The 24,407-nt window shown below is 39.5% G+C and overlaps 2 protein-coding genes across 2 annotated transcripts in view; both read right to left on the reverse strand.

Moving 5' to 3' along the window:
• Nucleotides 1-6,643, reverse strand: part of SLC9A4 (solute carrier family 9 member A4) — a 30,391-nt gene extending 23,748 nt beyond the window's left edge. The window contains exons 1-2 of the mRNA XM_036386564.1: nt 6,358-6,643; nt 3,668-4,131 (exon numbers count right to left, since the gene is read on the reverse strand). Of these exons, the coding sequence (XP_036242457.1) occupies nt 3,668-4,131; nt 6,358-6,619 (726 nt within the window). The 5' untranslated portion in view covers nt 6,620-6,643. The remainder of the gene's footprint in view (nt 1-3,667; nt 4,132-6,357) is intronic.
• Nucleotides 6,644-9,715: 3,072 nt separating this feature from the next.
• On the reverse strand, nt 9,716-22,627 carry IL18RAP (interleukin 18 receptor accessory protein). The gene is made up of 10 exons (XM_036393905.1): nt 22,504-22,627; nt 21,180-21,447; nt 20,874-21,048; nt 19,441-19,615; nt 17,653-17,721; nt 17,374-17,494; nt 15,442-15,596; nt 14,433-14,570; nt 10,704-10,874; nt 9,716-10,083 (listed from the first exon to the last, which is right to left on the reverse strand). The coding sequence occupies exons 1-10, from the start codon at nt 22,625-22,627 to the stop codon at nt 9,716-9,718; spliced, it is 1,764 nt and encodes a 587-aa protein (XP_036249798.1).
• Between the last annotated feature and the right edge of the window lie 1,780 nt (nt 22,628-24,407).

The raw sequence follows: 24,407 nt of genomic DNA on the forward strand, positions 1-24,407 counted from the left end.
TATAGCTTTTAATTTCAGAGCCTGTTTTCTCTGTTTCCCTTTCTTGTAGACTTTGACCTCTTCCTAAGAGTTGTGATTCTTTATAAATGGTACCAGAGCATTATTCTATGCTGACTTAAGAAGATTCTCAGCAAATGACTTAAGAATGCTTTTCACTTTTCTAGTTCCTCAAGTATCCATATGATTTAACTGATTTGGCATAAAAATGAAAGTTATGGAAATATGAATGACATAATTTCTTTTTTTTTTTTGTAACATGCTTTGTAGCAGTAAACTGTTCTGTATCACAACCTGCACTGTGTCATATAAGTAAGGTTCAGCTAAGTTACATTGCAGTGTTTACGCCAGTAAATGGATTACTAGAATTCTTTATATATTAGGAAAGCCTGAATCAGATTAGGAGGCTTTTGTTCACACAAAAAGAGATGGATTGATAGTGGTCTCATGTAGCAACCCTGAGAACATCATGATTTGGGTTGCTTGGAGAGGATTTTGTACTACTGGGCAGCTCTCAGAACAACAGAGAGGAGCAGAGAGCATGACACTGCTGCCACAGGAGACTCCCCAGGGACTGCTCCGTGTTCCAGGTGTCTGTGTACGATTACTGCACACACAATCCACACCAGAAGCATTGGAAGAAGAGATTTTCAAGTGGCTGCCTTAACCACCAACACAGGCTGTCTTGATAATTCTTTCTTACCACCCTGCTGATTCTTTCTGACCACTGTAGCTGGTTTCACTCTAATGACAGTGGAACAACTTTTACAGCAGGAGCAGAGAATATCTCTATCCTCCTATCTAGCATCCAAACTAGTGATCAAGATCTTTCTCAGTGACATTAGAGGCACTTTCAAATCTCCTCAAATAAAAAAACTAATTTTACTTAGGTCTTCAACATGTATTAGATTTAACTATTCTGCTGCTTACAAAGAAGACAGGGTTCCATTAGAGAATACAGCCAGTGCCCCTAATGTTGAGTACAGCATGATATTTAGGTGTTCTCAGTATTTCTAAAATCAAGCCTCAGAGATGAAGCAGTCAGGGAATATTCCATTTCCTGATTCATATCAGTGGCTCAGCTCCTGTTTAGAAACAGAATTGTCTGTGTATATGTGGGAGCAGAACTTCAGATGGCTGAAACACTTCACAGCAAAATCAGGGTATTCCACCTGAGTTCAGTCTTGAATAAGATCTGCCTGGGATTTACAATACTGTTTTTGAACAGGGCTTTGAAATTCCATTAATGTATGATGTATCCTAGGTCCAGCCCTGATGCTGTCTGAACTATTCTGATGCTGACAGCCCACTCAGAAATAACTGGGGAAAGAAGTAATTAAGAGGACTTGGAACCTTCTTTTTTCCATCCACATACATGGCCCTACTGAAGAAAAACAGAAAAGGTACCAACAGGTAAAATGAGTAAATCATCCACTTTTCTCCCACCCCCCTAAGGCAAAGTCATAACTTCTAGATTATAATTCTAATTCTACAGTCTGTTATTTTGTAATATTCTTTATATACCAACATATTAAACTAAATATAGGAGACAGAGCTATTGTTGCCCCACATGTATTACACAAGTTGAACAAAACTCATACCAGTTTTTCCTGCTGGTGAAAAAAATGTTCAAGCTGATAAGCAGGCTGGAGAATACCAGGGGATATTTATATTTAAACAATAAAAAAATATGTATGCCTAATATATCTTGGTGATAGTATCTTTTTCAAACACTTAGAGTTAACTCAAATGAAACGGTTAAGAGTGAAATAGAAGGATAAGGTAAGAGAAGACACCTGAGATAAGTAGTTTTAAAGTCTTGGAAAAAAGTAGGTGGGATATCAGAGAGGAGACAGTCATCTGCTGGACTCCATTCAGGTGACAAATACTTCAGTCTTCTTGAGCATGAAGCCAAGTAGAGATTTTGAAAGCTCAAATGCCCAGAAAGGGGGTGAATGGTGGTTGATGCAGAGATGCAGTAGCAGGAGCTGACAAAGTGATGGCAACACAGCTGCTCTGAGATGAGCCCCAAAGATGAGTGGGGCAATGGGAACTCTCAGTGGTGCACCCAACGAAGCCCATGTACAACCTTTTCACCTCCTTTACTAACACACCCAGGGCTGCTGAGGGGTGCCTAAATCCACTGTTTTAACAGGCTTTCTGTCACTGCACATTTGTGCTGTAACAGGATCCCAACTGGAAGCTCAGGTAAATACCATCAGGAGTTGGACCCATATGATAAATAGCTGGGAGAAAAGCAAAGACAAGGTAGTGAGCCCATCAATAAAAGCCTGAAACAAGCTCTTCCAGCGTGAAAACGAGGCATTACATTTTTGAGGTCAGTATTTGAAGGAACTAAAAAGAGAAGTGTAAGAGATAGATCCTTATTGGGGATTTTTTCTGTTACAACTGTAGCACCCAAGTAGTTTGACCATAAATGAAATAACATTTGTCCCTTAGTTCTACATCAGCCCTGTATCTCTGATCACCAAGAGGAAGGATTTATGATCCTTAGGCCATGCCTGCGAGAAGTTACTTTGTTCCTTTTTCTTTTCTCAGTACTGGTAAACTGCACTTCTCCCATGAAGCCTTTCAGCAGTGAACTCTGTACAGATTTTACAAGTCCCAGTTGGGCTGTACCTCTTGTATAGCAGTATCTGAATAGTTTTTATGTGGTTTAGATTCCTGTGATTTAAATTCTGTAAAGATCTTATCTAGTGAAACTCCTTAACCTGCTGTTAACTTGTACCACATGAGCAGTCCTGTTGGTTTCTGAGCAATAAACTTCCTGCTTGAAATTTCTTCCTTGAAAAACATGTGTTTTAAATGTTCTTGTCATTTCTGCTTACAGCTAGAGTTTCAGGTTGCTCCAATTTTAGCAGAACTAATGAGATAAGGGGAAAAACATTAGCAAAAAGGAACTTTGTAAAAACACTCTTCTATTAAAAACAAAAAATCAACAACAACAAAGAAGAGCAACAATAAAAACAGAGCCAACCAAACAAATCTCTCCTACTCAGGAAACATTGTTTCTGGATATTTATGACAACACAGCTGAAAAATTTAAACATTTGTCGGATGTCAATATTTTTTTACTACTAGAAACAGAATTATGCAAAGTTCTTAGTGGCGTTTGGAATTCCTGTCTAAGGTCTCTGGTGAAATTTCTGGAAGGGGCTGGAGGACAGAGTGTGGTCTCCAGCGGTTATCCACATCTGGTCTGCTTTTTGGTTTGTTTTTTTTCCAGAGGACCTTCTCAGGTATGTGACAAAGCAGGATCTCCTGTATTTCTACCCTTACTGCCTTCAGTCTTTAAGCAGTACAATTTTCTGTTTATTTGCTTGCACAATGTCAAGAACATTCCAAGGTCCTACACTGATCTGACCAGGAAAATCAGCTGTAGCTTATCCATTCACTTTAGTAAATGCAAGAGCACATCTCACATGTAGTGGATGTTTCCCTCTTCCAGCAGCTCTAAAGCACATGCTTTGGAAAGAGGTAATCTAAGATGTAATTTTTGCATGCATTAAAATCTCTTGTGTGTAACTGAGTGGAGTATTCATAAAATAGATAATGTATTAGGATCTCCTGTGTTCTTGTCCTGTGCCCAGTAACCCTACAAGCCAAAAGGGTCCAAAGAGGGGAAGACAAGGAGCAAAAACAAACTCACCACAGTTATGCCATCATTTAGCAGTGACTCTCCAAAGATCATCATGTAAAGCTGCTCATTAACAGAGGCTTCTTCAAAAACCACCAGAACTGCCACGGGGTCAACTGCTGAAATCATGCTGCCAAAGAGCAAGTTCTGCAGCAGGCTCAGGTCACTCAGGCCAAAGGCTTCGATCTGGCAGACTCCATAGAGGGAGAGGCCAATCCCAAATGAGCTTAGCAGAGATCCCAGAACAGACCACCACAGAATGGATCCAAAGTTTTCAAAAAATGGTCGAGTTGGCATGAAATAACCCTCCTCCAGAATAATGGGTGGGAGGAGATACAAGAAGTAAATACTACTGTCCATCACCGGTGGAGATTTGTGATGGGAAGCAAAGATGATTGCTCCTACTAGTGCTCCAATGGCAATCAGGATGCAGCTTTCAGGCATAAGTCTTGGTAATCGGTGAAAGATGTGGAAACCTTGAATAAAACATTTGGGGATTATTCAAGTTTAAATTAACCTCATATCAGACAATTGTCATGCCTGCATTTGGACACTTTGTCTTCAGACAGCCAGTTTTTGCTCTAAGGATTATGAAGGTAAAAAAACTTCTGTTAGAAGTGTTTTTACTGCACTTCTGCAGTACTGTTCCCTTCAAAACTAAACATTCCCACACTTGTATCACTAAAGCAGGACAAGAGTGTGACCATGAATTTCTTCTCTTCCTGCTGCCCTGCTCCCGGTTGCTGAGCAAGCATGTCTGAGTTTAAGCTCCAGTTCTGGGAAGGCAGAAACCTCTTTGAAATGATCCTCCACAATTTGGAAAGAAAATATTCTTTAAGAATCCTTACTGCCCACCTGCCATTGACTTGTCTAGTCACTATAAAAGGAACTGTGTGATCATTGTGCGAATGGGATGTGCTTGTACTAAAAATGTCAGGACTTTTTAAAATTTACAAGAATGAGAATGATGCAGACTAAGAAACTCTTAAATCCAATGTCTGTGACTCCATGTTTGAAGCTAGGTCAGCCTTCATCTTGCAACTCTAGAGGGTTCTGCCATGACAGTATTTCTGTGACCCTTACACTATCAGTCTTCAAAAGCAAAGGAACATAATATTTTTATGAAAGTCTCAATAATTTTTTTAGGACACTACTTTTTTTTACCAAGAGGTATGTTTATATCATAACTCTTCTCATCTGCTTTTTAATTTTAAAATAATTTTCAACTCTTCTTCCAGTCTTACAGATAAAGGGATTGTTTTGCCTTTCAGTATCTTGGAACTGTTTCCCACCCTTACATCTCAAAATCCAGAAAGAAGAAAATACCTGAACAAAACACTGAAAACTTTAACCGTTTAGAAATCTTCTTCCCTGGGTAACCAGATTATTCAGACTAACTCTTTCTTTCAAATAGATTTAAAATTAACAGCTCCACACTTTTCATCAGAAATAATGTTGTATGAAAATTCACAGTAAAAGTAACAGGTCCACCTGGGAGGCATCACACAATTCTTCTAAAGTATCTATTTCACGTTCAAAACAAGAATATTGTGTGGATGTGCCATATGTCAAGTCTTGTGCTTTATGGATGATAAATAAAGAATTTGGTTGATATGTTTAATATTAAAACACTCTGCTGATGCCATAACAAATTTAATTTTTGAGAATTTTGATTGTTATGTTACCAGTGAAAACATTTGCAGGAATCGGATTGAGGGCATCAGCTATAATGAAGCTAGCAAATCATGGATAGTGGTAATGATTTTTGTCAGCTGGGTGACTATGACAGGAAAAATGTTTATCTCCTGGCCACCTTCACAAAAGCATCAGTCTCACCTGATGATTCTGGATATTCTCACCTACCAGCTTCTTCTAAGAAAGGGTTCAAAAATCCCACACAAAGTTCAAAAGAAAAGTATTTTATGTGTGCAACTCTTCACATTACTACCATCTTCTTCATTTATTTGGTATTGCTGCATTAATTCTAAATGGTCAAAAAAATTTCAGCCCAGCCATGAAAATGTATAAGACATGATGAGCCTTTTTTTGCAATATTAATTACAGTTCCTACTGCAATTACTACTCCCTGAGTTGCATTTCCCCTTTCAGATACCCACATGGAGCTCTAACAGAAGCCAGTTGCATTGCTATGTATTCAAAAGATACTTAGCCTACATCCCTGATGATCCACACCCTCAGAGACCCTCATTCTCTCTCCCCAGTATTACTTTTCACACCAACTTCAAGGAGCAAATAAGTAAAACAAAGACTCAGAGGGAAATGTTTCCTTTCATTCATACAAAGGAAGAATGCTTTACACTTTCTCCCCAAAATTCGATGCACTTGAAGTCTCAGTCTGGTGTAACTGATTTCTGCAGCTGGGTCAGGTTGCAATTTCCAGTATCTTGTGATGTATAAGGACTAAAAAAATGAATGGACATCACTGTGTCAGGAAGCTCTGTTGCTATTTGCTACTCACAACCCAAGACACCTGAAGATTAGAGGTCATATGTTAACTTAAGTAAGATGGAATCATTCTAAGGTGGAATTTTGGCAGTGCTGTGGTAATGAACATGCCTGTTCTTTTGACAGACGCTGTAAAATCAAACCCAGCTACAAATGAATGAAAGTTACTTGGTTATATTGTATTTTTTTAACTTCTTTCCAAGTTAGGAGGACCCAAGATCCCATTTTCCACTTACCTATTTTTGCAAAAGAGGCAAGGAGGATCCAAAGGGTAACTTCATAGGGAATTTGCACATAGTCATAGTCCAGTGTGAAAACATGTAGCCTCATGTCTTCAGAAGAGTCAACAGCACCACTGGAATCATGTTCATAGTGAAGCAAGGCCCTCTTGCCCAGGCTGTGCTCACCCCCATGAGCAGCAGCAGAACAGGAGACCACACTCAACAGCAGCAGCAGCACGTTGGAAAGCTTTGCATGTGCAAGCCTGGCAAAGCCCATGTCTGGAGCTGTGACAATTTTATTACAGATTTAGCATAGAGTGGTGCATGAAGGTGTGCACAGTCACTTCTGGTGATTCACACTGCCCACAGCCACTTCTTCCTCAGGGCTCTTTCATTTACCTGTTAGAGGTCATTTTATAGTCCTTATGTGCCTGTCCCATTCCTTGTGCTGCAGACAGACCTGGAGTTTCTGTGAAGATACCGGTTGTGCAGGTTCCACTGACCCAGAAAAACCTTGGCCACAGCATTACCCTGTTGAGGAATAAAAGGACTTTTCCAACTACATAATTTATGCAGCCGCTCTGATTTTACCCCTGTCACCAAAAAAAAAAAAAAAAAAAAAAAAAAAAAAAAAAAAAAAAAAAAAAAATCAACCAAAAAAGCTCTCAATGCTCACCATTCAGGCAGCAAGCACAGCACGGGGGAATTGCATCGGTTGTGGGCAGGCAGGAGAGCCAGCTCCGTGCCTTCCTCTCTTGCCCTCGCTCCCCATCTGCCTCCCCAGCGCAAGTGGCACCCCGGGCACCACACTTGGCACGGCTCCCTGGTCCTGTCACACCTGGTAACAAAACTACCCAGTGTGTAAATAAAGGGACTGTGCAGGGCTCCCGGGAGGGACATCTGGTGGGGGACCGCGCAAATTACAGCCTCGCTGGGCAAGGGGCTCCCTCCCTTAAACACGTGTATGTAATTAGCAGGAAATATCAATATAAAGAGGAAGGGCTGAGTCACACCGCCTGCCTGATATTGGATCTTGGGTTGTCTTGTACTTGGCATTTGTTTTACACATACCAGTAAGGCACCTACTGGGCAAATACATTATCCTCCTCCAACTGCTCCTGTGGATCATGTTTTTTAAACGCCAGCATATTTTCTCCTCCACAAAAACTACCACGTTTAGTATAAGGAAAAAAGGGTGTGCAAACATAGTGCTGTTAATTAGAAAGTTCTAAAACCTGTACTACTTATCTTAGAACTGAGTGCATTTAAATTAGTGACAAATTATTCAAATTCATCGATGATTTGACTGTGTTAGAAGACAGTGCAGATAGGGCAGATGGTGAGAACAGATGTGATAACCCAAAACAACTAGTTCTGAGAACCCTGAAACCACACTGCATGTGCTTGGGAGGGGATTCCTTCAAAGCAACTGGCATTATAGACTGAATGTCCCTTCATGGGTAGAGAATATCTTCCACTTGACTTCCTGTGGAAGGGATACAGTGTGTGCAGCTGTGATGGTCTATAATGCAAAACAAAAGGTGACATGTGGTGACAAGTGGGAAATTTGCATCAAAATGATAATTATTTGAACCAAATCTCCAACACAGGTGCGGCTGCAATGTCAAAATTCTCTGAGGTACAGCGTTAGAACCCTAGTTACTGAGAATTTTAGACTTTCTGTGCTGACCCCCAAAAGAACACTACATTTAACCTGAAGCTGTAGAGAAAGCTTCCAAAATTAATGTTAGAACTAAAATTGTAAGTGTATAATTTGAATAGAAGTGTGTAATATCACATAATAGAAAACTTAGAGTTTAAAGGTTTAGAATATAGTAATATATATAAAATAAAATATAAGTTTTAGAGCAGAAACTAATCGTTCTTCTTCACCTTCTTCTTTATGGGTTTGGGTGGTATTGTGTAATTAAATAAAAAAGTCCACATTATGAGCCACAAGTAGTTAGTTATTATGTTAAAAGTAAAAATAATTTAAGTATCATTTCTTAATTAGACAATTTATCCTTAAAAAAACCTTGTAAAGTGAGAGATACGGCTCCATTTTTTAGTTTGTTTAAGTACTGTAAAACTCACAGTTTATGAGACTGTAATATAAATAAAAACTAGAAAACATCTGAATCCAAACAAAAAATACCATCTCGCACATTTAATACTGAGCCTAACAAAAAAGAAGTTAAAACTCCACAGTACAGTCAGTGATGCCCTTTTATGTTCTACATGAAGCAGTATCTTCTGTCAGCCTCACAGCACCAACAGTACTTCCAAAAAAGCTTTGAACCCAATATAACATTAGGTAGATAATACTCAGCCTGCTTGCAAATGAGTTCTTTTTTCCAATATACTGATCCTGTTAACAGTAGTATTTCTTAGAATCCCTTTCCAACAAGGAATCTGGCAGATGAGATATTCAATTAGCATTATAAAACAAGGATTTACTAACTTGAAGGCCAAATAAAGCGAGCAGAACAACAGAGAAGAGGCCATACCACTCAGATTGCTTAGTACTGACCATTGCATTTCACTCAGCTACAGACATACACACAGACTGCAAGATGGTTTGGAGAGTTGGCAGCCAGAGGACTGCAAGGGAAAGATTTAGAGACCCTTGAAGTCTACTAGTTGTGACAATCAGGGCTTTGATTTACACCTGCAACACACCCATAGTGCCAACAGGTTCAGTGGGCATTGAGTGACCAGCACCAGCCAGGATCAGCAATGATCAGGTGCAGGTATCCCTGAGTGTGAACTGTTTTACAACTGGTTGAATTCTTCCCCTCACTGAAGGAAGGGTGGAGATGCCTGGGGTAAGCCTACAGAGTGGTCCTTCTTTTCTGAATCCCTTTGGCACACCCAGCTGTAGAAGTCTCTCATGGTAGTTTCTTGACATTCCCACTGGAGGAGGTAGCTCACTTGAAGAATTTGGGTATGTCCCACTGGACTGCATCAGAAAATTAAACTGCAAGCATCCTCTGGAGTTCCATTTTTAAAATATTTTTCTAGAAAACAAGTGTTAAAGTATTCCAGAAAGAAATGCAGTGCAAAGAACATTGTATGTCTCAAAATCAGAGCAAAATGGTATAATAAATAGTAAAAAAATGGTATAATGAAAATGGTAATAAAATATTAATTTATGAAAGATATTTACAGTTTTTAAATATTTATATATTACAGTTATGTGCAGTGGCACAGTTTTGCTGTGCACTGTCACACTTCAGTCCTTCTGACTGTTTCAGAGCAAGCTCTTGCTGGCTGCAGTGACAGTGGGCAGCTGTCAGACAATACAGAAGAGGTCTTTGACAATTGTGTTACCATTCCTGAGCCTGATGCCATCCCTCTGTGAAATTTCTCCTATCTATACCAGTCTGAATAACCTTTGGGAGAAGCCCTTGAGGCTGAAACTTTCCAGCCTCTTAGTAGTTTTCATTGGCATGTGGTAATGCATGTATTTCCAGAACTTCTTGTGTGGAGCAGCAGAAATTGAAGACTTCCAGGTAATGAATGGTAAAATCCGAAGTGCTTTCTTCACTACTGGAGGCAAAGTCTCTGGCTCCTGGAAATCCTGGAACTTTATTAGTAGCAGTTTGATCCCTTTATCTTCCAATGCACAGTTCACTGCTGCCTGCAGTTCAAAGATGCTTGGTCCACTGACATAGGCTGGGCTCAAAATGATTATTACCCGTCTGCTGTGTTTAATAGCAGCTACAACTTCATCTGTGTAGGCTGGAGAGGAAATGGTGAGAGTTACTGCATTCTGCAAAGGAGTTTTTATCTTATCACTTTCTTTATCAACAGCTAAAACCCTGAAATAAGGAAAGGCAAGAATAGGAATGCTAAGTAATCATACAACACCTAGAAATGAGTTTGCTATCAAGGGGTACCATGGCTGTTCTTATACAACTGAAGAACACAACTTTCTGCTCAGGACATGAAGGCCACAGCTGAGACCTCAGCACACTTCAGCAGGGTTTCAAGGGACACTTGGACTTGTCCTCATCTCACCCACAGGGCGTTCTAATTACTGAGGTATCACTGGCTAAAGTTGCTCAGAAAGTAACTACTGAAATATTTGAAGTCTTGTTTCCAGGAAAAGGAGTCTGCTTGCAAAGAAATTCTTGCACAAGAAGCTTTGTCTCAGCCTAGTAGCTCACAGTGACCTCACTCCAAAGTGTGTGTGCGTCAGGCACAGGGACCAGACACAAAGATCAAAACATTATGAGATTTCAACATAAATTCCACTACCTAATTATGCAATTTGTTGCTCTGGTGCACAAAAGGGATTTTTTAAAGTGAAGCACAATTTTATAAAAACTGAAGATTTTCTATCATGCCCAGGAACTTACCTCCTCCTGGAAGAATATCTCTTTCAAGAATACATAACTTGTATCCATATTTATTTTCTAGCATATCTGGAAGAAGCTCCAGGGCAAATTTTTCCTCGCTAATTAAAGCAGAGTCACTTTCAGCAGAGTTTAGTTTTGCATAGGATACAAACGCATCAAATTCCTTGCCATCTAAAATAAATGAATTAATAAATAAATTACTATATACATTAACAAGTCTGGATGAAGCATTTCAGCTTCTTTCTTAATGCCCAGTTTCCATTTATATCTGTTTAAGTAGGCACACAGAAACCTGAAATTATGATGTGTTCATAGATTACAGCTATCCAGTCACCAAAGACAACCTTGCTGTTTCACTGTCTTGCAAATTTTGTAGACATGCTACCAAAGCAAACAAGCCAGCTAGAGATGTTTAGTGCAAGGTAGTTTAGAGATTTGGTCCTTTCCAGGCAAAAACCATGTGGTAGGGAGTGAGTCCCAATCTTTTCTCTCTTTTGCCCAAATTCTGATTAAAAAAAAACTTGTCAATGGCCAATCTTATTTTAAAATATAATAAAGCTTAAAGGAACAATGTTCTTGTATAGTAGTTGCTTGCAAAAGATATGTTGTTTTCATACACCGTTGTGTCTGTAAACATAGAAACTTGTGTCTCTCTGTTAAGGAGCAAAGGCTAAGTCTGATCAAAATATCAGCTCTGACACCAAGTACTGACCAGTTATTGAACTTAAAGTCTCCTTGAAAGAACGTTTGTACAGTGCAGATGAAACATAGGTAAAGAATTTTCTTAGCTTTGATCACCCTGGTACCAATGTCCCGAGTTAGATGCATTCTAAACTACAAGGCAGAAGCAAATTATATCTGCTGAATAAACTTTGAACTACACTTGAGGGAGAAGGAACATAAAATAAAATAATTTCTGGTGAAAGCAAAAGTCACAGTGAACCCAGTCCAGTTTCACAGTAACTTGAGGCCATTTAAGTTATCCTAAGACTGCCAGATTTGACAGGGGAAGTATTGGAGACTCAAGCACTTTGATGGCAGGACATCATCAGGCAGCCCAAATACCATCAGGCACCAATGTTCAATTAGCTGAATTGTATCACATGACAATATAATAAATAGGAACCAGAAAGAAATGCCCCTGTATAGAGCAGGGTGCTGCTGCAGGGTGAGCTGAGAGGCTCTCTGGATTCCACCATATTGGCTACACCTTCACCTTCACTGCTTGGGAACTGAGACACCCACATCCAGCACAGAGACCTGAGTGCTGAGTGTCATGAGCCACGTGCCTTGGTGTAAACTTCCCTATTTCTATCCTTGGATGTGAGATTAGGACCACAGACACAGGCTAGAGTCACCAAGTTCCTACAGGATCTAGAAGAGCCTGTATGTAAAGCAAATTCAGAAAACTAACATGGATGAGCTGGGGCTGAACACTTAAATTCAGAACCAGCACATAGCAGAAAGTGTGTCATCAAAAGAAAACAGAGGTGTGCAGACTTGATCTGGAAGCCAAGAATGTTATCAGACAACAAATGTTGCATCTCTGCTCCTCCGCTCTGCTCCTGGACACACTTTCAATCCCATCCTTCTACTGGTTATAATTCTTGTGATAAGCTCTTGAGATAATAGGGGAGGATGATTCACTTTGCTGGCTACACACTGTCTTTTACTGAGTTCTTTTTCTGCCAACCTGAGTCAATTCAGGCCCCCAAGAGTGAATCATCAGCAGTAGGCACACAGGACTGTGTGGGAATTAAAGGTGGGCCAGAGGTTCACTAGATTGGTTTAGCTTCATTTATACCCCAAATTGAAGCTCCTTTGAAAACAGATTTTAAATAACATTAAATTGCACTACAAGCCAGGTATTCCTCATTTCACCCACAGAGGTCACTGTAATCTTATTAGACCACAACCACTAACAAGCACATACCTTTATAACATTACTATTACAATAGCAAATTAAAAATAAGTACAAAATAAGCACCATTAGGCCATTTTTTTCACATAATTGTACAGGAAAATTACAAGCTGAGGAACTTTTGGTGCTGCATTTAAGAAGCAATGTAGGAAAGTGTAGGAAATGAAGAATACCCGACTTAAGCAAAGTGATGGCATACATGTTCTATAAATGTAGTATCAAATCTCCTGCATTATTTCTTTTCTACATGTGGAAGAAGGCAGGAGTTTTGAGAGATATATCTGAATTGGCTAAGGAGGCCAATTAACCCCAGAGGGGTCGTGGATTCTCTCTCCACAAGGTCCTGCACAACCTAGGCTGGCTCTGCTTTGAGCAGGTGCCCAGGGTGCCTTCCAATCTTGTAGGATTCTTCAATTGTCCGATTCTGTGCTGAGAAGGACATGAGAAATTATAGAAAGGAATAAAGAGCAAAATCAAGTCATAACTGTCGCTTTGCTGCTTTATGAGCAAGTCCTTCCAGACCTCAGGTGACTTGATATGCATCCATGAAGTGAGAGGGACATAGTCCTGCAGGTGAGAACACATTTCCCTTGGACAGAAAACTCTCTGGGTGTGCACAGTTGGTCTGCACACCCCCTGTACCCCCATGCTGCAAATGGAGCTGTGTGCACGAGGTACCTGAGAAGCAGGGGACAGGCAGGGGACAGGAGCTGTCATGGTGAAACCCCAAGGTGTCCTCAACTTCAGTGCACAGGCCTTGGCAGGTCTGTCCTGCTGACATGCAGGGTGTGCTCTAAAGGGACTTTCCACAGGTCCTTAAATCACTTTGTCACCAGGTAGTGGGGAAATTTTGAGTGATTTCCCAAACTGCCTTTGCCAAATGCCTTAGTGCTTGTAAAAATATTTTCCAGAAGAGCAGTTAATTTTCCAATTGTGCATGTACTCAAAGGTATCTAGATACAGTTGTTTCACACTCACATATAAGATACATGTACAAACACAAAAACAGACTCAAACACCCCTATCTCAAACTGCATCAAGATGCAAGAATTTTTAGAAAAATTTTCTCAGGCACAAACTATCAGAATTCTTTCAACATATTTAAGAAAATCATACTTTAAGTTCTTTGAAGTAGTCATAGTGATTCCTGATACATTTTTACTCTGTCTACTATTTTAGGGGCCTGTTTTAGCTGAGGTGGTGGGACAATGCTACTATAGAGACTTGAAAAATCAAAAGCTAATCACTCGGGTCCAAATGTCAAGTGGTTTTCAAAGATTTTAGAAAGGAAATATGAATATTTCCCAAACATTCATTTGTCAACTGGTGCCCTTCATCATCTTGTTTCTCTCTTTTGTTTATTCTTCTGAGAAACTTTTTGGCTTCAAGTGAAAGATACAACAGACCCTGGAATCCTTCACCTTGTTATGCAAGGTCATTTCGTTCTTGTCCAAAGGTTTTGTTGAATTTTTCCAGAGAATGATTTTGAAATGTTGGAGATGCAAAGTTATTCCCTGCATATGGACTGCCAAAATTCAGCTTCCTACTCTTAACTTCTATGGGTAAATTAGGGTAAAAATCTTACTGACATTTCTGTTGGTGTCAGATATTTCTTTCACACTATATGACTTTTTTTTCCATCTGCATTCACTGGGCATCTTGCAAGCTTTAGTAGACTTTTTATTGGCTCAAAGAGAACAGTGTCTTTAAAAGAAAATAATTAAATGAGTAATTCATATTAGATTATCCCACATGGCAAAAGGCAGTAGAAAAACTAGACCAAATTCATATTAGACAAGGTTTCTTACCTTCTGTACTTTTGTTGTGGACCAGATAACTTCGATACATCAGCACTATTTCAATCCAGTACTGGTAAATAAAGACAGTGCACAAGGCAAAGGCAAATAGAGTAGAAATGGCACTGCATAGTACATATAAGAACAACACTGCAGAAAGAAAAGAGTCTGTCATAACTTAAGTTTCCAAAATAATACTGACACTTAGATAAAAAATCAGTCCAGAAAAGGGGACAAACCATCTTACAAAAACTTTTTCCTTATCCCTCTGGCAAAATTTAGGGAAGTCAAGATTTCATGTAGCCACAAACTTTGTCATAGAATTTCAGTCTACCATCAGTGACCTTTTTTGCATGGCATCTCTTTGGTGATATGAAAAGCCAATCTATGACAGAGTGCACAGAGAAAATAGTCTCTGGTACACTCAGCAATGCTGTAAATAGTCATCATCTGAGATGGAAAAGCTACATCAGAACAGACACAGCTGCACCCAGTGCCCTTCTGGCAGCTTCCTGTTGCACTCCAGTGATGAACCTCCACTGTGAACTACAGTTTAACACTTTAATTTCCACACTGATTCAGGTTTGGGACTTGAAAGGCTGCCACAATCATATCAGGTACGGTAACTTCTCAGAAACATGCATGCTAATGACTGGGAAAATAAACAGAAATATCTCATGAAAATCAGGGAATACTGTTGCTTTCAGCAGCCTCTCTGCTTCAGTTTGGTAGATTTCCTATTAATGCTCAGAGATTACACTCTCCTCTTTTTCCTTCCGGTTACTCTCTAACTTCCACTTGACTCACCTTCCTGCAGTAATTCCCCAGACAGCCCTGTTCTCCTGAGTAATCCTCAAAATACCTGGCTTTCAAGACATCTGACAAATCAGATTTTCCCACTCAGGTTCAAGAAACTTCTGCTGCTGGCTAAAAGCCAGTGTCAATGGGGAATTAATTAGTAGCAGTAGAGTAAATCAAAATGTGTCTTCAGGGGTAAATGGTCACCAGTTGATAGCTTTACCTCTCTTCTTTCTTTTCAGCTGGATCACAGCAGTGGCATTCCCCACTGAATTCTGAGCAAAGCATGTGAAGTTGCTTCTGAGGTCATTTTCAGTAACTTCTTTCAAAGTTGCAACGTGAAGAAGTGTGTGCCCCTTTAAACCTTTTGGATAGACACTAGAGAGAAAAAAAAATGTGTATTTGCATGATACCTTTGCTGTTCATTCACACCATTTCCCAATGTCTTACACACAAAAACAGAGGAGCTTGCAACTTGTTCATCTTGAACTTTTAATAGTAATGCAATATTCTGGTTTGGAACCTTCACTTGATTTATACATTGTAAGAAAAAACTAACTAACATTGTAAGAAAACACTTTGATAAGTCTGAAGACTGAAATGTTTATCCTTATTAATTCATCTACTCAACAAAATATTTGACTTGCCTAGTTTTCAATATAAGATTGAAAGATTAAGGTTTACTTCTATAAGATTACTTGTGGTTTTCTAAGATGTAAAATATTCACCTGGCAGAAATGCAAAGAAATGAAACTTCAAAAAGGAACCCCAAGAGACAACAAGCTGGGCAAAAGACTGAGCAGCTCAGCCTCTTGCACAGGGGTAAAAAGCCCAAAGACAGGATAGGCAAACAGAATAAGACAGAAATAAGGGACAGAAGTATAGGAAATGAAGAGGTAACTGAGGAATCCCTTCAGGGCTGAGTGAAGGATATGGGAAACAGATCTGTATCTGCAATCACTCCAGAATACCCAGGGTTTCTGAGTTTCAGCATTCCCCTTTGAAAGCCACAAGTATAAGCATCTCTGGGTCATCCCAAAAGTCATCTCACATCATGCCACTGCAAAATGACAGTGTCCCATGGCTCTACCTCTCTACCTCTGCTACCTCTACCTAAGATATGTAGGAGTGAGCATAGGCAAGGATTCAACCAAAGTCTGTTGGGGAAGTTTCATTTGTTTGTTTTTTAAAAGATAAACAGAAACTCTACCTATGAAAAAAGGTAAAAACTTGTTAACAAGAATATTCCAAACCTAAACATTCTAAAGTTATGAAAATGCAATTTCCAGTCTATCTCATGAGTGTGTGTGATATCATAATTCTTTTTTCCCCATATGACTCCTATTATGAGCTTGATTTTAGCAGTGGCAGCAGGCTTTTGCTTCCCCCAGTGTACAGAAAGTTTACCCATAAAGTTGACTCAGGGCTGTGCGGCGAAAGACAGAGTTGCCTGTGTTGCCTCTACTCTGTTGCTTGCCCAAGTTGAACACTGCATAAGTGAATGAAAACAGGAAGGAGAGGGAAGAGTAATCACTACAGGGGCTGTCCCCAGGTCACAGGAAACCTTTTCCCTACATGTTTCTTCTCTGCAGGGTCTGGTTAATTCTCACCAGGGAGAAAAAATCCAAAATTCAATGTCCTGAAATTCAGTGCTGCAAGCCCTCAGACCGAGTCTGTAACACGTCACTTTCTGAGATACACAAACTCCTTTCCATGTCCACAGGACTGTTTTGCTGATCTCATTCATTCTCCACTAAGAGGCAGCTTCCAAAGGCAGATTGTGTGAATTGCTAGCAAGGCACAACAGAGACTGTGCTTTCAAGAACACTTGAGAACAAGAACACTTGAAAACAGCTGATGTGGGGACAGGCAACCAGGAGCCCTTCATGTTGAAGCTGTCTGTGAGATAAAGCATTAAGAGCTAAAATTATGCAGAGTTTGAGTTCTTGATTTTATGGCCATCAATTTGTCCTTCTGTATGTGAAGGTCACATGCCTGTCGCTTGTGGACATATGCATTACTAGGTGATAGAAAAGTGCCTTCTAAAGTTTTTTCAATAAAATGTATTCAGTAAAACTGTTACAGAAGGACTTATACAGCTGCTTGTGGTGGTAGTAACCAGAATATTGGAAGGGATGGGGGAGGAGGTTCTCACATTGTTTCCTGATTCAATTTCTCATTTACATTCTCTTCGTTGTTTCGTTTCCATGTTACCCTCAATGGAGAAACTGTTTCAAACCCAAACTGTACACGACATTCCAATTCAAGTGGCTTGCCTGGAACAAATGAACACAGAATACAAATGCCTGCAGAATATTATTCTCTTAAATAGCCTAGAAAGCAAACCTGGTTTGCTTTATCAAGATCTGTCATTATTTATCAATACCTCATTTAAATATTTTCATTTGCTTCTAGAGGAGGAATTGAAACTTACCAACTTCTACTTCAAGGATCACAACACCATTGGGATACAAGAGGTTTGGTGGATGAATAGTGTTTTTTGCTGCAATTAACAAGAATATCATTAAGTATAAAGTTATTGTCAGTGCAGAAAACCAAACAAAATAACTTAAAATTTGATTTTTCAAGATTTGGGTGGAATTTAGACACCTAAGTCCAAGAGGAGGACAACAAAATTTGTGTAGCTACTCAAACACCTGCTATCTCATTTATTCTGAGGCATTGTCCTCTAACATGAGCTGAGGAGCTCAGCAACTAGTGTGAACTTTAAATTATTTAGGATTAAAAAATTAGGAACCCCCCCCTTGCAAAACCCCCTGAAGGGTGCAATCCTCATACCAGTTCCCTGTCAAACATTTTTTCATGCCCAGTAAGCAGAAACAGAGCACATGCACACTCCATTTTCACAAGCACAGATACTTGTACCAAAATAGCCATGTTGTTTTCAAAACTCAGGCTGCCAAAGGGCACAGATAATGACACCCACGGGTTGTACAATAAAACCCACAGTTCTGATATTCTAGGAAAGTCCCATACTGCGGGAAATAGTGCCACACATAGCACCTTTTGGTTCTGGTTTTTTGTTTTGGTTTTGTTTTTTTTAACCAGGTCACAGCAGAGAAATATAGCCCAGAATCACAGAACAAGCTGAGTTGGAAGGGACCCACAGAATCGAGTTCAGCCCTCAGCCCTGCACAGAACCATCCCCAAGGGTCACACCCTGTGCCTGAGAATGTTGCTCAAACACTCCTTGAGCTCTGTCAGGTTTGGTGCTGTGACCACTTCCCTGGGGAGCTGTTCCAGTGCCCAACCACCCTCTGGGTGAAAAACCTTTTCCTAATACCCAACCTAAACCTCTCCTGACACAACTTCAGGCCATTCCCTCGGGTTCTGTCACTGATCACCACAGAGAAGAGATCAGTGCCTGTCCCTTCTCTTCCTCTCACATGGTAGACCTCCAATGCAAGAGGGTCTCCCCTCAGTCTGCAAGGTTCTAGGGTAGGATGTATATGGTGCCTTCTAAGTGTTTTTATGACTGCTCTACAAAGTGAGGGAGAAGAACTGAGAAGGACAATGTGTTAGCTCAAATACAGTCAGATCAGAATAAAAGCAGAGCTAGTCCAAGCCTGCCTGGAGAATTACGTGGGAATAAAGCCAGAAGGAAGAGTGAAAGAGCAAAAGGTATTTTAAGCCACCACACAGAGCTCTCACAGGTTGGTAAGACATGGTTTCCTGTTCTAATGGGATGGATACATTTTCCCCTTGAAGTCTTAGAAACAAATGCTTAAAATACCTGGGGGAAAAGGATCACCTATTTTGGAAAAGTGCTATCCTCATTAGACCATGAAATGTCAAAGGAGTGTTTCTTCACTACACCATAGAACCAGATTGCCTCACTTGACATATTTCTTTTGCTCCCTAAATCCTGTTCTCCCTTTCACAGAGTGGTCTATCTTCCACCAGGATGCTGAGGAATAGTCCTGTGCTGTTTTCATACAGAAACAGCTGTACTACATCCATATAGTTCAGGATATAGAACAGATTTATACTTTCCTACAGGACCTACTGCTATTACTATTGGATGTTCTAGTTGGTGTACAAACATGTCCTCAGAATACTTGGAAGAGGATTTGAATGATCCTGTAGCTAATTCAGTTTATGGGTTTTCAGAACAAGAGCCTGAACAAAAGACAGAAATAAACATAATAAAGAAAACATGCTTTACTTTAGATATTTTATTCTGGGTTTTTATACTACTCACCAATGACTTCTACTGTTACTGCTGTTCTCACTGTCCACTCGGTAGTGTTGTCAGACAGAGTGTAATCACACACATATATTCCAGCATCTTTGTCATAGGTTGGATTCAAGAAGATTTCATTCTGCTTAAGCTTTAGGCTTGGTCTCCTTTTCCTGTATTTTATCTGGTGACCATCCTAATGAAAATAATATCTAAGAATTAAAGTTGTTTGGTTTTTTTTTTTCTTGCTGTTGTTGCTGTTACTAAATTAAATTTTAATATATTTGGACAGGATTTTCATGGCAGAAGGGCTAAACCAAAGTCTTTCCACTGAAGCCCAAAATGAGATGTATTAGGAGTCTGAGGACAATTTTCAGTTATACTAAGAAATATGTGAATAACCTTGATTTTTAAAAAATTATTTAAAATTTATGGTTGATGCAAAAATATGAAATAATGAAGCTGATCTAAATTAAACTCCTATTACTAAAGAGCGACAAAAAGGATCACTTTTTTGATAGACTAGGTATTTTTTGTTTTGTAAAAAAATAATTTTGAAAATATTTTCAAGTTATTTTATGAGAAGTAAACCATGAGTTTAGATGGTCTGAAGTCGAGGACACTGTCACTACTTTTAGAAGCATGAAAATGGTCTATTTTTGAAAAGCACCATTATTTTTCATCTTAATATATTCATATTCCACCAAAACCAGCAAGAATTTTCCTTAAATCAAGTTCCTGACAAAATCCAGTAATGCGAATGTGAAGACACTCCTCAGCTTCAGTGGGTTCCAGATCAAGATGTAGGTAAAGATAAACATCATTTAAAATGTTAAAGCAAATGGAAAATAACTTTGACTAGATCATAATTCTACTTGATAGAATAAAATAATGTAAATAATACCAGGCAGGAAAATGCACAATTGCAAATTTTAGTCATTTTCCATTGCTCATTTATATAGGTTTGGGTGCTAAATTACTATCCTTACAAATACTGACCCAGTAGTGGTTCAGTAGAATATTGTTTCATTTAACACAGGAGTCTTGGAAAGAACAATTTGAAACATTATTCTTAAAATAATTTTGTGTCTAACAAAGCCAGTTTTTCCTTGATATACTGGATATTTTCAAAATTTGAAATGTCAAAACAAAACTTAAAATGTTGCATTTCAATCATGTCAGTTTTGTAAAAAAAACTATTTTAATTCTCAATTACTTCAATTTCTTAGCTGAAGAGCAAGGATTTCTTGGCTTCTGTTTCTTATAATAATGTTTTGGGTGTGGCAAATTTCTTCAAAACTCTTCCTTAAATACTTGATATATATCAGTCCAAGATTCTACTTTTGGATTGAATTTCTTTGGCATTGCCTGACAAAGAAGGGTTCAAGATCTATGGCACATGGACATTAACTAGACCTGATGCTCCGCCTCCACTCAGCAAGGCTGACTCTTACCTTGTACCATTTCACATCTGGCTTTTTTACGTGGTTGAAACATTTTGTCCCAGGACAGGTTATTGAATTCCCACTGCCAGCAAGCAGATATAGAATATTGGTGTCATAACCTGAACATTTTGCTGCCTTCTTTGTTTGAACATCCAAAACAATTTTGAGACATGGGATTTTCCCCCTGAGTGATGTAAAAAAAAAAAAAAGAAAAGAAAAGAAAAAAAAAGTTAAACATTTAATACATAAACCAAACCAAAACAGTAATTCTCCTATAGAAATAGAAACCTTTTACTCCTTTAATCCATTACTTACCATATCCTACAGATGTACACTCCAGAAGCACTGTCCCTTATTGGTTTAAACCAAAGTGCATCCCCTTGGAAAGTCAGATTTGAGCTTTCCTTGATAGCCTTCAGTGTCTCTTTATCTTTCTGGTGCCAGAACCATTTCACCTTATGTTGATTTAGAAGTGAGTTGTTATAAATGTTGGTAGCATCTCTATCTGGTAAAGCACATTGTAGAACAAACTCCTCACCATTAATTGCACGATACCATATTTGAGGTTCAACATGGGAACATCCTGAAAAGCAGGACAGTAAGATATCAGTACCATCTGAAAAAATGCAAAGTCATGGTGAAAAAATTAAAAATAAAAATTAGGAACAAAAATAGAACCTTACCTTTCTTGTGTTGAATATTTCTTTATGTGATCAGAACGTGGACTAATACAAAATAGGTTTTAAATGTAATATGTAATTTGCCAATCTTCTTGAAGATTTATTCCAAAGGTTTCCAAAGGTTTATTAGGCCTTTTTTCAAAAGCTTAACATGAAGAGTTTTTGTGATGTGTAGACTTTTGCATGCGTGCTAACCTGTTAAACCTCAACTGTGTAGAAAAGCAGATTCAGCTATTCTCGATCTCCTATTAATGGAGAAGGGACTGACATAAGCCTGAGGAAGCAGAACCTGCCCACCACATGCCCTATTTAAGGTAAGATTGACAAGCATTATTGTGTTAGTGATATTTATAAATATTTATCTTTTAATGTTTCAGTAACTGTCTCTAAAATTACACAATTTTTTTAATTCTGAAAGGTGTGGTCAGCCATCCTAATGCCCATCCTGCCCATCAGGCTGTTGTGACCTTTGAAAGTATGGCAGGATTTCACCCCAGCAGAAGGCAGGTCATGAAATCTGTTCCTCAGCTGCCCACCTGGGAAACCCTTTACAGTTCCATTGTCTCTCTGTGCACTAAACTGGATCAAGCTCCTCTAGGTATATTGTGTGTGTGAAGGCTTTGATAAATCACTCTCCTTCTGCTTTTGTCTTCCTTCTCCCCAGTCCCTGCCTCACTATACCAGACACTGGAGACCTAAGTCACAGATGCAATCCATTTGTTTCATTTAGGCCTCAGAGACTCTCCTTTACATTTAACCTTTTCATTGAGGAACTGACTTTTGCGTCAAATTTAGGGTAGCTTGTATTACCAATACTTCAGAAGCTTGCAGAAAGGCTATTTGTCTGACACAAGCATGTACATGTACAGGAAAAACTCACAAAAGCAAGGAAAAATTAAGATGTCTTAAGTCTTCAGAAAGCACCACAAACACCAAACATCACTGGAGCAGATTCTTACCTGGCAAGTTAATCTCTCTAACTTCTACCCCACTGATAAATATTGTTAGCATCCAGCACAAAGTGAGCATTATTTTCTTTATCAATTTTGGCTGATATTTGGAGACATTTTCTTTAAGAATCATCTTGCTTTCTGTATAAGAGGAAAACAGGGGTTTTTTTTTGTAAATAAGAGTCCAATAAAATAGATAATAGCATATTATATTGTGTACCTCTGTAAAACTTTGCAAACATTATTTTCTGCATATTGTGTTTTTTTAAAAATGGGGTTAGCAGCACTTTTCCTGCTCTATTTCACAAAAATGCAGGATGGACAATACTCAAGAATATGCAACAGTGTCTCTAAATACACCTTGCATAGAATTGCTTACAGATGGATTTCCAAGTCATACCTCCAACAATGCAGAACTCCACCTCTTGAGTGGAAATGCAAATCCTTCCTCCTTTGATAGGAGCATGTTCTCTAAGATGAGAGGTAAGATACCAAATATCATCACCCTTCAGCTAATGATGCCTATCAGCAACAAACTGAGACAGCAGAAATGGCACCAAAAATCCATGGAGTGCTGTTGTAGCTTGAAGGTCAACAGGCTCAGATTGGACTCCTTTGGGATTAAACCAAATCTGAAGATGTGCTGCAGCTGCAAACAGCATTGAGCCATGTGACTGGAGACCCATGCAGAAGTAAAGCCCTCAAAGCATGTCCTGTGTGGGCACGTGTCTTTGGTCCTCTCTTTCACCCAAGAGATGTGCTCCTAGTGGGCTTTGTTACCAGCCAAAATGGGCATACTTAGGATGTCTACTAGGGCCAGCAGAGCAACCTAAAACCCCTTCTCCTCCTCTGTGGTGTACCTGGGTGTGCAGCATCAGGCCTCACTTTTGCACTACAATGCTGTGTTGCACTGCTTGAACAGCTGTGGCAGGGCCCTGCTGAGAAGGGTAACCCCCACACCAGCAAAAGGGACCAGCTCTGTGGGATGCCCTCTGGGACTGGGAACACCAAGGGATTTGGAGCAGGTCCACAAAGCACTCAGATGCATCAGACCCCTATATGACAGTACCCTGTACAAGGTCAAACCCCAAACCATGTTGTTATGTTTTCCTTCTTCTACTAAGAATTCTGATCTGCATCCCATAGCCTTCTCAGCCACACTGAATATGCCCAGTGTGCGTATTCAATGGCCATGGCTTAACCTGGGTGTTTAGTAAGGACATACCCAATGCTAATGACTGACATGTCTGCAGCATCTGCTCCAGGAGTAAAGGGGCAGTGCCTGGTTCAGGAGCAAAGCACTTTGCTGCTGTTCAATTTGCACAGCTGTGCGTTGTGCAACAGAGGCCTCAAGGGGTTTTTTTCCTTTCCTTTGGCCACAGAGTGACTCTGCATTTGCAGTGCTGTCAGAGAGGCACTAAGTCAGCCCAAGGGAAAAGCAGAGAGGTTGGGAAAAGGCTACTCCTTTGTCTATTGGTACCTCATGCAAATCAGACACTACTCATACTGGTTAGCATCAGCAGAGCCTCCAGTGCACACTGTGCTAGAGAGAGAGCTGATGAGAACTCCCACGCTGCACTTTTCCAGGCAGCTGTTTTGTGCAGAGGGGAGAACTTTTAGTCACCATTCTCTTCAAAATGTCTCCATTCCTTGTAAGCAAATGATCTATTTTTATGCTCAGAGGCCACAGGAAATAAGTTAACTCATTTTTCTGACCTCATCCTGGTGCTTTGTTACAGGTTGGCTGCTAACTGTCATCACCCCATGTATTTTTTTTAAATCATCATTAAACTCCAAGTCTCTATGTATGCCTTAATAAAGTGAGTTTGCTACCAGCACTGGGAAAAAGCCCTCCATAAGTTTATCCAACTTTTTTGTCTGCTGCAAAAAGATCAATGGATCCTGACTCTCAA

Source organism: Molothrus ater, chromosome 2, assembly GCF_012460135.2.
Source record: "Molothrus ater isolate BHLD 08-10-18 breed brown headed cowbird chromosome 2, BPBGC_Mater_1.1, whole genome shotgun sequence".
NCBI lineage: Eukaryota > Metazoa > Chordata > Aves > Passeriformes > Icteridae > Molothrus > Molothrus ater.